Source organism: Meriones unguiculatus, chromosome 10, assembly GCF_030254825.1.
Source record: "Meriones unguiculatus strain TT.TT164.6M chromosome 10, Bangor_MerUng_6.1, whole genome shotgun sequence".
NCBI classification, from domain to species: domain Eukaryota; kingdom Metazoa; phylum Chordata; class Mammalia; order Rodentia; family Muridae; genus Meriones; species Meriones unguiculatus.
Genome location: NC_083358.1, coordinates 102162194 through 102177970, shown reverse-complemented (window position 1 = coordinate 102177970; position 15777 = coordinate 102162194). Strand labels below are relative to the sequence as shown.

The 15777-nt window shown below is 44.2% G+C and overlaps 1 protein-coding gene across 1 annotated transcript in view; it reads left to right on the top strand.

Annotated features, from left to right (window-relative positions):
* Positions 1 to 15777, top strand: part of Dennd2c (DENN domain containing 2C) — a 71071-nt gene that overhangs the window by 46214 nt on the left and 9080 nt on the right. The window contains exons 7-14 of the mRNA XM_021653355.2: positions 1859 to 1903; positions 5080 to 5267; positions 7023 to 7132; positions 9954 to 10023; positions 10817 to 10894; positions 12216 to 12356; positions 12901 to 13049; positions 13776 to 13953. Coding sequence (XP_021509030.1) covers positions 1859 to 1903; positions 5080 to 5267; positions 7023 to 7132; positions 9954 to 10023; positions 10817 to 10894; positions 12216 to 12356; positions 12901 to 13049; positions 13776 to 13953 — 959 coding nt within the window. The remainder of the gene's footprint in view (positions 1 to 1858; positions 1904 to 5079; positions 5268 to 7022; positions 7133 to 9953; positions 10024 to 10816; positions 10895 to 12215; positions 12357 to 12900; positions 13050 to 13775; positions 13954 to 15777) is intronic.

Below are 15777 nucleotides of genomic sequence, written 5' to 3'. Positions count from 1 at the left end.
TTTTTCAGGTTTTAGTTTGCCTTAATTTTTTAGTCTTAATGTAGAAGTTCTAAAAACAACTGTTGTTCCATTTTATTTATTTGTTCTATTGTGAGTGGATGCTCTGTGTGGCTGTGTGTGTGGCATGCTGGGTAGGTGCCGAGGTGTGAATTTGGAGGCCAGAGGACAATTCTTGAGAGTCCATTATCCATCTACTGCTAGGACTAAATCCACCAGTCTTTTTTCTCTTTTTGAAAAAGCCTCACTATGTAGCCTTGCCTGACATGGAACTCTTTATATAGATGAGGCTGGCCTTGGATTCGCAGAGATCTACCTGCCTCTGCCTCCCAAGTGCTGGGATTAAGGGAAGGAACCATCATACCCAATGAAGTATTTTAATTTACTTATTTAAAAGCCTCTTTTGAGGCTCTGCATACACTCTATATAAGGGTAGTGCTCTTCCTCTGAGTCCCTTGACTTTGTTAAAAAATCTCTCTCTTTTTTTTTTTTTTTTTTAATTTGAGACAGTTTCTCTGTGTAGCCTTGGCTATCATGGACTCGATTTATAGACCAGGCTGGCCTTGAACTCACAGAGGTCTGCCTGCCTCTACCTCCCTGATTGCTAAAAATCTTTCTTTATTTTTCATCTTTTGGTAAATTATATTTATAGAATTAGGGTATAGAATCCTCCATTGGTATCTAGGGTACAAAGCTCCTGTATTCAGTCACACACACACACACAAAACAAAAACAAAGCCCCTAATGCTCCCTTGTGAAAAGAGTGTAGCCCCTATCCTCAAAAGCCTTATAAATGACTGGGGAGAATAAGAACAGTTCAAAGCATTTCTATTACCATGGGCTTGAGAGAGAGCAGTGTGGTTACAGTGGTTAGCGAACGGTAGAAAAGGTACTGTTCTGCTTTCTAAACTCAGCTGGTTATCTCCCGCAGTGACCACAGTTTTTTTTTCCATCCTAGTGTTAGTCCTTTATTTAAAGCTGTACAGAGCTATTTGAATGAAAACTAGACCTCACTCTGAAGGAGACAGAATTATCTGAGTAACTGGCTAACCCTATAGCAAAGGCTGAGAGCCACTGATACAAGCATGGAAGGGAGGTAGAGGTGAGGTCCTTCTCTGAGCCTCATCATTAGCCCCCTCACCACATCTTGGGTCACTTTCTACAGCTGCAGTTAGCTCTGGTCAGCTGAGATTTGAAAGTATCAAATGGAAGAGTCTAGAAAACCGTTGAAAAGCTTTGGGCTAAGCTTGTTCCGAGCAGCGTGGTGGGGCTGCTGTCTGTCCTGCTCCTCCTCGCCCCATGTGAATCAGCCCTTTGTCTAGCTCTCTACTCGGTGCCGCCCACCGGTCAGTACCACACAGGCCATCAGGTGAGCATCACTGAGTCACAGTGCTGATGTCAGGCCTCCCTTCATAGCCTCCTGCTTCATACACACTGCCTTTATCGCTCCCTCACTTCATGTCAGCACATGGGCCCAGGTTAAGTATAGTGTTAAAGCATTGGGAGAAAAAGCCATATTCACGGAACTTTCCATTGTGTCTTATAATAATTGCTGTTATTTTGACATTAGTTACTAGTTTCTTACTATGTTTAGTTTATAAATGATCTCAGACTAACACAGAAAGAAAAAAAACCCATGGTGTGTATAGGTTGTGTTACTGTCTGTTTCAGATCCTCTGGGGGTCTCCTGTTTTGTCCTGTGTTCTCTTTCAACAGCTGGGCTAATTTGACCTTCACTAGCTTGACCCTCGTTCCTCACTGAGGCCCCAGACTGTGACAGTTTCCCATTGTTCCCATCCTCACACGCTTCCTACTAGGAGACAATGCAAACGGAAACTCTCCTCTCTTCCTTTTTCTCCAGGTGAAACCAGTGGGAACGAGAGTGATGCTGAGTACCTGCCAAAGAGTGAGTGAGTCAGCCGCTGCTCCCTTCCCCGATCCCGGCTTCGGCTGGAGCACCGCCTGCCTGCTTTTGTGATTAAGCATGCCTTTCCCCTCGTGGTTGACTCTGTAGGCCATTGCTTCATCCTCAGACCCCGTTGAGATTTGCGGAGCTAAGTAGTACATTCAGCCGTTTGACAGCATGACAAATCTCCCCTAGTGAAGGAAGGCAAACCAGGATGGTTCCGAGGACGAGTTCGGGAGGGAGCAGGGCGGCAAGCTCCGCAGGCCCAGACCTGTGCAGTTTGTAGCAGCCAAAAGAGTGAATCATCCTCATCGACAAGCACTTAGCCTGAAATGGCCGATTTTCCCCTAGTAACTCAAGCGTAACTACTAAGTGCATTTTCTCTCTCTGACATTAAGAAAGGAGGGAAGATATGTACATGTAGGTGCTTCTATTCCAAGTCATTCTGCGGTTCATATCGGGGTACAGAATCCATGCATTTCCTGCTCTTACCTGTACAAGCACTTAATGTGCTCTCGATCTTCATCAGACGAATTGTCATAGCAGGTTTTATTTCTTGTTTAACTGGCTGACGTACAGCAACACAAAGAGCAGGAGTCTGAGCGGAGGCCAACGCTGACACACTGATGTCATGAGTAACAGCCTCGTGCTCCTCCATTGGCCTAAATTGCTCCAGGTTTTGGATTTTGTAGCCTGACTAAAGATGAAACTTAGAGTATTATGGGGTTCAGCATTCATGCGTAATAATGACTAATTTATTGCAGTTGCTAATGAGAAGCAAGAACAAATGTGTCTTGACTTGAACACAGCCCTTTGGAGAGTCAGCAATGCCTTTCCCGGAACATCCAGTAAACTGGACATTTCTAGGGAACCATTCCTGTTTGTGTGTAAAGAGTTCTTAATATTTTGATCCACACTGTACTTATTTAGTGGCAGAGGTCGCCATATCATAACTGGCGATAACAGTTGTGATTTGCATTTTTCTGATGGCTAAGAACATTGAGCAGTCTTTCACATACTTTTTTTAGCCATATGTGTTTCTTGGTTTGAAAAGTGTCTGATCTGTTTCCTGCTTAATGACTGAGCTAGTGTTTATTTTGTTCTTATGTTCTTTTTTTTAAAATTTATTTATTATTTATTCAGTGTTCTGCCTGCATGTGTGCCTCAGGATAGCAGAGGGCATCAGATTTTACTACAGATGGTTGTGAGCCACCATGTGGTTGCTGGGAATTGAGCTCAGGACCTTTGGAAGAGCAGGCAGTGCCCTTAACGGCTGAGCCATCCCTCCAGCCCTGTTCTTATGTGTTGTGGCTATTAATCCTCTGTCAGACGAGTGTCCAGCAGAGGTGTTCTGTACTGTGCCTGTCTCCCCACTTTTCCTTTTGCTGCTCAGAGGATTTTTAATGACTTGCAATCCCTTTACCCAATCTTACTCTTACTTCCTGAGCTATCTGTGTTCTAGTCAGAAGTCATTTTCTATGTCTGTATCTTGGAGTGTTTCCCCTGCCTTTGTCTAGCAGTCCAGAGTTTGTTTTTCTCAAGGCAGGGTTTCTCTGGGTGGCACAGGCCGTCCTGGAACTCACTCTGGCCTCAAACTCAGAAATCTGTCTGTCTCTGCCTCCCGAATGCTAGAATTAAAGGCGTGTGCCACCCCTGCCTAGCCAGATTTTATTTTGCATCAAGGACTTTGATCTATTTGAATTTTGTGGGGTGATAGGGATCTGGCCTCTGCTTTTCTTATGGGATGGATATCCAGTTTTCCCAGCCTTTCTTGTTAAAGAGGTTGTTTCCTTCCCCAATGTGTATTTTAGTTTTCTTGTCAAGAATCAGGTTGTTGTAGCTTCTTGGCTTTATTGTTAGATCTTCTATTCTAGAGGTCTGTGTGTTTTGTTTTTAAAAATTATTTTAGATTTATTTTTATTCTTTTTAATTATGTGTACCAGTGTGGGAGTATGTACATATGAGTATGGGTGCCTGCAGAGGCCAGAGGTGACAGATCCCCCACTCCCTCTCCTCACACTGGAGCTGGAGTTAGAGGCAGTTGTGAACCACCTGACTTAGGGCTGTGAGCCAAACTCAGGTCTTCTGAAAGAGCAGTACATGCTCTTAACCACTGAACCGTCTCTCTAGCTTTCATGTCTTTTTTTTTTTTTTAAGAACTGTGATTGATAACAAGCCACACCTCTTATTATGTGCCAGGGTAAAGGGAAAGGATGGGTTTTTTAATGTGAGGTTGGCTTTGGTTTTGGTTTGCCCCGGCTGTGCTTAGGGTCTGCACAGGACTCGGCTCTTCTCCTATATCCATCTCTCTTCTATGCTTTCAAGACAGTACCAGAAATGGCATGGACTGTCAGGCTTGTACTTTTTCCTAGACATTTTGCATGTGTCCTGGTGCTCTGCATGAAGGATATATGTGTGCATATATATATATATATATATATATATATATATATATAAAACATACATCGAGTGTGTGTTTTAGATATACAGTACATCTTTTGAGATATGGATGTCAGCCCCACTGCTTGCTGGAGGTAGAATAGGACCCCTAAAACTCCATGCCCATCCCAGATCTGAATAATGACATGGAAACTTGGGTTTATTTATAATAGCTTTAGACCTTAGCTTACTGTTTTTCCCAACTAGCTCTTATAACCTGTGTTAACCCATTTGTATTAATCTATGTCGTACCACGTGGTCCTTTACCTCTTTTCAGTTTTGTATGTCTGACTTCTTCCGTGTCCTTTGTGCCTCTTTCTTTCCCAAAGGTCCTATCTCTCTGGAAGTCCTGCCTGTGCTCTCCTACCTTTGCTATAGGCCATTCAGTTCTTTATTCAACCAATCAGAAGGTGGTGGAGAACAGTGTTTACAAATAATTGAGAGAGGTGATGCTTAACAATGCCAAAGTCAGGTCTGTTTTCAGCTCTCTGCTGGGACAGAAATCAGGATTTGAATATCGAAGACAGCCTTTTCACAGTGCACAAAATATCACTCCAACAGACCCCTGAGCATTGTCCTCTCCCATGTCATAGCCCAAACAGGAATGTTTGTGTGGAAGATACTTCTCTGCATTCATTCAACAGAGGACCACAGGATTCTCCCTGTGAGAGCCACAACTTGTGGGGCTAGAAAGAGGCTATGGGCACAAGGAGCCTGACACTGTGACCTCATTACAGATCGCCACAAGCGCCTAGCACAGCTGCAGCAGTCCTCCAAGAGGAACCCCCACTACCAAACCTTGGAACGGGACCTTATTGAGCTGCAGGAACAGCAGCTGTTTGAACTCTTCGTGGTAGTCTCTCTGCAGAAGACACAGTCAGAAACAGGCTACATCCCCCAGGTCATACAGCAGTTCCCTAGCAAGGTGGGTACATGGTGTCCATGAAGCCTCCGGAAGGTGCCCGCACACTCCTGTGTTTTTCTCTTGTTTACATTGAGACAGGAGCTTCCCCAAGGCCTCCTTGAATGGGCAATCCTCCTGCTTCAGCAACCCAAGTGCTAGGAGCCCCCAAGCCTAGCCTTGCTGTTCTAACACTGCTTTGGTTTCCTCTGCCTGTTTCACATCACAAATCATTCATTTAAGGAGCTATTACAAGTATTAGCTGCATTATTACAAGCTTCCCAAACATTAGGATTACAGGCATTTACCACCATGCCTAGCTTAGAAAGACCTTCACATCCCCCTCCCTAGTTCGAGTTAATTGTACCAAAGGCTAAGCCTGAATTAATAGGTGTAGTGCCTGAGAAGGGCACAGCAGACGAGTCAAGAATGTCTGTGGTGGGACTGGAAATGTGGCACAGTGATTAAAAGCAGCGACTGCTGTTCAATTCCAGCACCCACATGAGGTGGCTTACAACCATCTCTCACTTCAGTATCCAGGAATCCAGACAGACAGCTGCCCTCGTAGGCACATATGCATATGGGGATACACAGGCATGCACATAATTAAGGGGACAAGGATAAATGAAAACAAATGCCTTCAGGTAAATTGCTTGCTGTTTTTGGTGCCTCAGATGCCCATCATTTGGGGGGATGGAGAGAGCCTGTGGAGCCCTGCCTGGACTGTTGTGGAACACCTTGGCTGAAGATGATTGTGAACATACCAAGTTAGAGCTAACAAATGTGTTAGGTGTGACTGGGATCAAGGCCACCTGCGTGCTTGGCAGCGACTCTGGGAGCTACACTCCCTGTCCTGATGCTGTCCTGCCGTTTTCAGCGTGGAACATCCCAGTGACATGGAATAGGTGCATATTCTTTAAAGAAACTTACAGAGAACTTTGATCAGTTCTCGAAAAAGCAACATGCTAATCAGACTTGTTTTTATAGATAGTCCTTCTCATTTCGGAGTATCTTTTCATTTAACTAAATTTACACTGCCTTTCTAAGTACAATACCATTTGTTGTGTTGTTTTTTTGTTGTTTTTTTAACTTTGATAGAGGGTCTTATGTAGCCCAGGCTGACCTTGAGCTCTCTATGTAGCCAAGGTTGGCCTTGAATTCCTAATTCTCCTGCCCACACCTCTCAAAAACTAGGGTTATAGGTAGACAGCACCATGTCTGACTTATACCACACTTCTGTAAGAGTCTTCTGTGTTAAAAATTTCCAGGAAGTTACAAACCTATAATTAGGTAGCAAAGCAAAGGGAATGATTATATACATGGTAACATTTAAAAATAGTGTCTTTTCTACATAGCATTTATCTGCCTTTTCAAAGCACTCTTGATTATTAATCAGAATGATTTCAGCTGGCTAGGTTTCTGATATATAATAGAAGGTTTTTTATTTATCTTAAATTCCATGATTTATAACATACTGGACTACCAACCAGTTTGAGAAATCTGAGTCTAGATCCTCCTCTGCATAAGAAACTCTTCGGTACCACCAAGGTTGTAGGGTCTTCACCGGTACGATTTCAGGGTCAAATGGGATTCTCCATCCTTAGCCCCTGTGCTCAGTCCCTGTTGAGGAGTGTCGGTGTTCTCCTAGAAAGCACTACAAGCAGGCTTCACTGGGGGAAGCCTCTGCACAGCCTCACCACTGCCCCAAGACCGTGCTGAGGTGTCTTTTTTTTTTTTTAAGTTCTGGTCTGGTTGATGTTCTGTGGTATTGTCTTTCAGGGTGATCATGGCTATAAGCAATCCAAAGACACTGAAGAGAGGCTCAAAGTCATCCCCAAGTTTTGTTTTCCTGATTCAGAGGACTGGGTGCCAACCTCAGCGCTCAAGAGGTAAACCAGTGCATCTGTTTTCAGTTTTCAGTTTGAATAGAATCTGTGACAAGTGGGTAGAGTCAGGAATAGAGATCCACATGAATGAACACAAGCAGATCAAGCTGCAGTGGGCTGAGGTAGAATCCGAACACTTGTGTGAGAGCTCAGGAAAGAAAAACTGAAATTTCACTGTCAAAGAGAAAACAGATTTGTGAATCTCCCTAGTTTATCAGTCCTGCAGGACAAAAGGGTCCACGTCACCTGCAGTAAGATGATGGCCCAGAGTAGCCAGGTTAAACCCAGCAAGAGCGAAACAGAACAGTTGTCATTGTTTCTCCTTCAAGTTCACAGAAAAAGCCACAGCCCAGATTCTCTACTCCTGTGCGGGAACAGAGGCAGCCCCCAGCCTGATAGGTGTGGAACTGAAGCATTAAAGAGTTTTTTGGGGCAGGAGGGATGACTCAGTAGTTAAGAGCAAGTACTATTGCAGAGGGCCTGAGTTTGGTTGCCAGTACCTGTAGTCCCAGCTGTCAGTAATGCCAGCTTCAGGAGGGTCTCTGTTCTCCCAGAGCAACTGTACTCATGTGCGTGCAACACACTCACACACACACACACACTTAAAAATGATTTAAAAAAAAAATCTTTCAAAAAGGAATTTAATTTCTAGAACCATTAACACTTCCAAACCCTGCTTTTTTTGTTTTGGTTTTTGATTGTGTGCTTGTTTATTTTTTATTGTTTTTGAGACAAAAAACTACTCAGAGGTCCAAAGAAAAGAGGATCACTTGAGTCTAAGAGTTGGAGGTTAGGCTGGGAAACATTGACTTTATGTAAAAAAATAAGCAAGCAAGCCTGTAATCCCAGCACTCGGGGAGGCAGAGGCAGGCGGATCTCTGTGAGTTTGAGGCGAGCCTGGTCTATAAAATGAATCCAGGACAGCCAAGGCTACACAGAGAAACCTGGTCTCAAACAAACAAACAAGCAACAGGAAGGAGAGCTAGCTTAGTAGTTTAGACCAGTGGCTGCTCTTCCCGAGGACTGAGGTTGGCTTCTCAGCACCCATATGGCTCTTCACAGCCAGCTACAACTCTAGGACCCGATGTCTTATTCTGGCCTCCACGGGTATTGCATGAATGTGGTGCACATTCATTCATTCAGGCAAAACATCTGTATACATTAAAAAAAAAAAAAATCTAGCCGGATGGTGGGGGGGGGCATGCTTTTAATCCCAGCACTCAGGAGGCTGAGGCGAACAGATCTCTGGTGAGTTCAAGGCCAGCCTAGTCTACAGAGAGAGAGAGTTCTAGAACAGCTATCTCTACACAGAGAAATTCTGTCTTGATAATAAATTGTAATTCTTAGTTATGCCAGTTAGGTAGAAAAGCTTGTATAAATGAATTGGGTCATGTGCTGATGACCCACTAAATGATGGTCTCAGCTGTTGGCCCATTAGCCCTGCCTCACCTCTAGACTTAGCCATCTCCTCGCATAACCAGTTGAGCCTGATCGCAGCTCTCCACCTCTTAGCTGTCAGCGTTGATGCTCTGTGTTGTCACTTGTACTGCTAGCTGTGGATGCAATGTCTCTTACTGGCCTGGCTGCTCCATGGTAGGCTTCTTCCTCCTGCACTAAGCGTGTTCTAGAATACTTAGAATGTAGAAGAGGCAATAAAAAGCAAAGGCAGCGTCTTGCTCGGAACTCACTACTGTAGATACTCCTTTCCAATAATTTTGACCGCATTTGAATGTTGATCCATCCACCGGTGCTCAGAGGTTAAAGAGCACTTGCTGCTCTTGCACAAGACATAGGTTTGATTCCACCACCAATGTAGCATCTCATGACCATCTAAAATTTGAATTTCAGAGGCTCCAAAGCCCCGTTTGGTCTTTGTGGGCACTGTACATAGTGGTGCACAGACAGATATGCGGGCAAAACACTCATACACAGAAAATAAACATTAATTAAATATAGTGTCACTCAAACTTCAGGTTCTTTGGCAATTGAATTTCTTTTTGGGGCATCTTTGGGGATTTTGTAAGTGGTGCTCATTTTTGGTTCATGTTTATAACAAGGAGTTGCTCTTTTTCCTATTGATTTGCATATATTAAGGATATGACCTTTTTCCTGTCTCTGTGTGTGTCTGAGAAAGAGAGTTGGCGTGCAGGTTCACATGAGGAGGACAGAGGACATGTATGAGTCCTTGCCTCTGCTTTGATGAGGTAGGCTTCCTCATTCTCTACTGCTTGTGTCAGGCTTGCTGGCCTTGGAGCTTCTGGGGAGTCTCCTGTCTGCATCCCATCTCACTGTAGGGATGTTGAGATTGCAGATGCTTGCTGTTGCACCCAGCTTTGTGTAGACCTGCCGGTCTGTATCCGGGTTATGCTTGTGTGGCAAACACTTTATCCAGCGAGCCCTCTCCCCAGCCGAGTATGTAGTCTTTCTCCTGTCACTGTTCCATATGGCCTCTCAGAAACAAACAGAAGAATTTGCAAGGGAGAAATGACATTATCAAAATTCTTTATAGCAGCCAGGCATGGTGGCACACTCAAAAAAAAAAAATTTCTTTATAGCTTGCTTACATGTGTGTTTGGCTAAATTAGATGTTTAACGAAAGGGAAACAAGATAATAGTTAGGAAGCATAATTAAGGAAAAGGGGATAGCAATACCAAAAGCTTATCCCATGCTACTCTCTCACCCCAGGACAAGGCCTGGGCACTCTGTAGGGGAATATAACTTGAAATAAATAGATATTTCTGTTTCCTCTTGGATCACAAAAATGACTCCTTTACTTGTTAAGTGAGTAATGCCTTAAGCAGCTGTGTTTCATTTTGTTTTCAGTGAAACATTCTCCTTCGTGTTGACTGGTGAAGACGGAAGTCGGTGGTTTGGCTACTGTAAGAAGCTTTTGGTGAGTACCAGATTGGTGCCACAGATTTGGTAATGGAACAAGAAAGGGCAACTAAGAACTTGAGGATACTGTCTCTCCAGAAATTTAATGGCTTGTTAATTTTGTGCACAGACAAGAGGCTGCATTAGGGCTAGCAATGGCTCAGTGGTTCAGACTACTGGTTGGTCTTTCAGAGGACTCGGGTTCAACTCCCAGCACCCCTGGGGAACAGAGGTTCACAGTAACTCCTGAACCAGGGGATCTGGTGCCCTCTTCTGGTACTTCATGGGCACTGCATACGCATGGTACACAGACATCAGTCAAAAATATTTTTTAAAAAAGAAGCTACGTTAGCTTTACAGAGCAAGAGCAAGAGCAAGGTGAAGGAGAGCCATAGAATGATCCAGAATAGAAAGGGTTTAATTGACTTGTTTCTGTGCAGTAGAAAAAGTAACATAGAGATTGAATGTCAGTACCGCACATTTGAAGAATACTGTCCAGAGAGTCAGCAGGAGAAGCTGAGTTACTCACCGCCTATCTCAGGTCTCTTGCTTAAGCACTAAGCCTGGGCAGATCGTGCTTCTGTCCTTAGTACTTCCCTTACCTTTAAGTGCTCCACTCCAGCTCTGACTAAGCAATGGTGAAAGAGGCCTGTGCTCACCCGCAGTCCACTGGCTTCAGTGTCTGGAGTAAGAGCATCGCTTGAGCCCAGAGCTTAGGGGCAAGCGTCAGCCACCATAGGAGGGACCTACTACGCAAATATTAATAGTTAAAATTAGTAAACCTTTGCTCTGCTTGGTTCTTTGTTTTTCAGCCAGAAGGCAGAGGAAAGCGGCTCCCTGAGGTGTACTGCATGGTCAGTCGCTTGGGCTGCTTCAATCTCTTCTCAAAGGTGAGTGAAGTGTCCTCTGGGGAGGAGTGGTTCTCCTTCTAGGTCCGAGGTGGTTCTTGCTGGATTTCACTAGAGAACGTTGAGTAGCATAGACTTTAACTTACTACTTGAGAAAGCTCCCCACTGCTAGGCCAAGAGCCACAGGCTCAGCAGGTAAAGGCACTTTCCGTCAAGGCTGATGGCCTGAATCTGACTCCTGGAACCCATGTAGTGTCCTGTGTGTGTGTACTGTGACATGTGCATGCCCCTTCCCTAACAAATTTAAAGATGAGAAACAATGACCCTTAGGCTTCAAGGCTTACACTTAGACCCTGATCATTATGCTGCTCCATTATAGGTTTGGTTTGCTAAAATGCCCAGGTTTGGATTTTTTCTTCCGTTTTGTCTTTTTGAGGCAGGTTTTCTCTGTGTAACAGCCCTGGCTGTCCTGGAACTTGCTTGGTAGACCAGTCATTCCTCAAAATCACAGAGATCTATCTGCCTCTGCCTCCCAAGCGCTGGGATTAAAGGAGTGTGTCACCATACCTGGCTTGGGTTTTTTTTTTTTTTTTTCTTTTCTTTTAAAGGTTTATTTATGTTTGTTTTGTGTGTGGTGTTTTATCTATACACACGTCTGTGTATGACATCTGTGCCTGGTGCCCAATTGACCAGAAGAAGAGGTCAGACCCCCTGGGCGTGGAGTAATAGATGGTTGTGAGCTGCCTTGTGGGTGCTGGGCATTGAACCCAGGTTTACGAGAATAACGAGAGCTTTTAAACACTGAGCCAACTTTCTAGTGCCCAAACTCAAAGTTCTAAAAGAACACATCCTGAAGCACATCTTGCCTCTTTCTTTCCTTTAAGCCAGCTTGAAGGATATCATTGTCCCTGTTAACTTTTTTTTTGCCCTCTGGTGAAGTGAAAATGGTCTCCAGGGACTGGTAAGATGGCTAAGTGGTAAAGGCCCTTGCTGCCAAGCCTGAAAGCCCAAGTTAATACCCAGGATCCACACAGTGGATCAGCAGACAGTGGACAACTTCTGACTTCCACACTTGAATCATGACATGCTCACACCTACACACACACGCGCGCGCGCATACTCTCTCTTTAAATAAATGTGAAGGAAAAAGTTAGTTTGTAAGTGTGTCGACTTAGCTCATTTGGGGGTAAAGATACCCTCAGGAGGTGGTGCTATGGGCTCTTACCAGTTGCAGAGCTTGTTTCTCCTAGATCTGCCGCTGCTACTTACTCGTAGTAGGATTTCTTTCTGTTTGTGGGATGAGGACCTTAGTAAATACTGTGGGCTTTGTTTGTTCTTTGTTTATATGTGTGCCCATGTGCAGATTCTGGATGAAGTAGAGAAGAGAAGAGAAATGTCCCCAGCCCTGGTTCACCCATTCATGCGAAGTGTCATGGAAGCCCCTTTCCCAGCTCCTGGCCGCACCATCACAGTTAAGAGCTACCTCCCTGGGGCTGGAGATGGGGTAAGTGGATTCATATCGCCAGGTTTAGTAGCCACTCAGAGGCAAGCTTTGTACTGCTACAGGCCCAGTTGCGGAAGCTCATTCATGGGGAGGGATAGTTTGATCTACTCAAGGGAGTGTGTTTATTTTCTTAGAAACTCTGAATGAGTGTGTGAGGTAGTTAGTTAACCCTTGCCCCAGGTTTCCTATCTGACATAGATTGGGTCCCTCTAGAGTGGCAGTCTCAACATGACGAATGACAGATGTGTATGTATGTATCATAAACTCTTTGTGGCAGACCCCCTTTTTTTTTTCTTTCTTTCTGGACAGGGTATCACTATGTTGCTCTCACTGTCCTGGAACTCACTCTGTAGACTAGACTGGCCTTGAACCCTTAGAGATCCCCCTGCCTCTACCCCCTGAGCGCTGGGATTACAGGCCTGCACCACCACACCTGCCCCAAGTAACACATTTTTCAGACTAAAGAAAGAGGAAGAAGTTTTGTGAGTGCTGCCATTAGGGCTGCAGTCCAGCATCAGCTTTTGGATTTTCCCTTGTCTTTCAGTCAATTGAACTCTGCCGGCCACTCGATTCACGACTGGAACATGTGGATTTTGAGTGTCTCTTCACGTGCTTGAGCGTGCGTCATCTCATCCGGGTCTGTGCCTCTCTCCTTCTAGAGCGGAGGGTAATCTTTGTTGCCAACAGCCTGAGGTAAGAAATCAGTGGGATATGTCACCTCATGTTTGTCTTGCTTTTGGTTTTTGTTGTTGTTGTTGGTGGTGGTGGTCTCTAGAACTAGGGCTGGAGAGCTGGTTTGGAAGTTGGAGTACTCGTTGCTCTTGCAAGTACCCGGGTTTGGTTTCCAGGACCTAAATGAGAAGACAGACACTGAAAAGACTTGTGTGCACAGTTTCAAAGATGGCTAGGTGGGTGGTGCACACCTATCATTCCAGCACGGGAGGCGGAGGCAGCCAGAGCTCTGTAAATTCGAGAGCAGCTGAGGCCACATAGTGAGAGCCTGTCTCAGAATAAAACAAAACAAAAACATCCAACAAAACAGAAAGAAATAGAATATTGATATTGCTTGCAGGGCTGTGTGGTTCATACTTATGGTCTCATCTACTCAGGAGGCCCAAGGCACAAGATTCAGTTGAGTCCAGGAGTTCAAGGACAGTCTGGGCAACATAGTGAGACCCCATATTTAAAAACACCTTTAAAAACACCAGTATTGCTTTTTTATGTACGCATCATTTATTTTAGCGTGATAAATTGTGGTGAACCCGACCGAGATGAGTCTGCTGAAAATTACTACAGATCACAGGGTTGTTGATCTGTGAAGGCCAATGAGGTCACTGTGTACTGCTTTGACATAATATTTTGAAGTGTGGCCCAGGTGCTGCTTTATTTATGACGTCATGTGCTTTCCCCTCGGTCCAGCACCCTGTCAAAATGTGGCCATGCCGTGGTAGCTGCGCTGTACCCGTTCACCTGGCAGCACACCTACATCCCAGTGCTTCCAGTGTCCATGATTGACATAGTCTGCTCACCTACTCCCTTCCTCATTGGCATCCTGTCCTGCTCCCTGCCCCAGCTTCAGGACCTTCCCATCGAAGAGGTAAGGTGAAATAGATTGCACCTTTGGGAAATACTAGAGTGTTGGCAAAGGAAACCAAATGATCTTTTAAGAGGGGCAGAATTGTTATAAATGTCATAATTTTATCATTTGGGCTTCAGAAGCTCGTCAGTTAAGACCTCTTGGTCCTTCGAAGGACCAAGAGGTTCTTTCCTAGCACCTACATGGCAGTTCACACCATCCATAACTCCAATTCCAGGATGCACTTGATGCACAGACATACGAGCATAACACTCAGACCATGAAATACAATAAATAAGTTAAAAATTCAAGAATACAATTACTGATTATGTTTATTACACTCATATTTTATATCTTTTTTTAAATTTTATTTTATGTGCATTTGTATAAGGGTGTCAAGAGTTCTTGGAACTGGAATTACAGACAGTTGTGAGCTGACACGTTGGTACTGGGAATTGAACCCAGGACCTTTGGAAGAGCAGGCACTGCTCTTAACCACTGAGCCATCTCTCCAGCCCCTTTCTTAAAGTGAAAACAGTTCCATGGTCCATTTGCATCTAACTTGTTTTTACAGTAGTGAGCAATGGACTCATCTATGTATAAAAAGGAGGTTTTCTTTTTTATCTTTTTATTGATTCTTTTGTGAATTTCACATCATGCACCCCAATCCCACTCATCTTTCTGTCACTTTGTATTTGTCTCTGCCCTTGGGACCTCCCTACCACCACCAAAAATATAAAATAAGATAGAAAAACAAACACAATTTACATCTTGTTTTGGAAGCTGTAGTGTGTCACACAGGACACCCTTTGTCCACACTTCTTTACTTGCAAATGCTCTTTGCACTGAGTCATTGGTCTGTTTAGAGGCCTCTGCCTTCTAGCACACTTTTTTAAAGCCTAATGGTGCTGGGGCATGCCTTTAAACCCAGCCCTTGGGAGGCAGAGGCAGTCGGATCTCTGAGTTTGAAGCCAGCCTGCTCTACAGAGCGAGTTCCAGGACAGCCAGGACTACGCAAACCCTGTCTCAAAAAAAAAACAAACAAATTTTTTTTTCTCTGTATGACATGATATGAATGGGTTCCATGGCACACATATGGAGGTCAGAGGACAATTTTGTGGGTCAGTCCTCTCCTTCACCTTTATGTAGGCAGCAGGGATAGAATATTGGTGGTCCAGCTTGATCTTGTGGGCCCATGTTTTCTTTCTTAAAATCAACACATTTTTCTGGGTGTACTAAAAAGTTGTTTCAAATTTAGCACATGTGTAGATAAGTGCCTTAAACAAGCAGAATGCACCTTAGTGAAGCAGTATTACAAAGTGATAAGTATATAATTCAGCATTGGATTGTAATGGGACATTACAGCAAAAGATTCAAGTCTCCTAATCTCATGGTCCCTTCCCCAAGCCCCAGAAAAGCTCACTACTGTCTTCACTCTTACAGTAGCCATCTGTTTGTATTTCTTGATAATTTTATCATCAAATATGTGTGGTGGCTCAGTTGGTAAATGTGCTTGCACCCAAACCTGACAGCCCAGGATCCAGTGAAAGGCAGAGGGAGAAAACTGACTTCTGCAAGGCCTTTCTACATCATGGCATAGCAGGGCATCTCTCTCTCTTCTTTCTGTGACATGCAGAGAGAGAGAGAAATGCTAATAACATTTAAAACAATGTAATCAAGGCTTCTTGTTTCTGAAGCTTCCTATAAAAGAGTAGTGTAGCTTTTCTCTAGTTTCCTCTGGGAGGCCTGTGTTCGTATTCATCTGTGTGGGTTTGCCAATAGTTGGGTGATTCTGATTGCCTAGGATGTGCTGATGTGTGAGTGTGCCACAGTTTTCTTACTCAT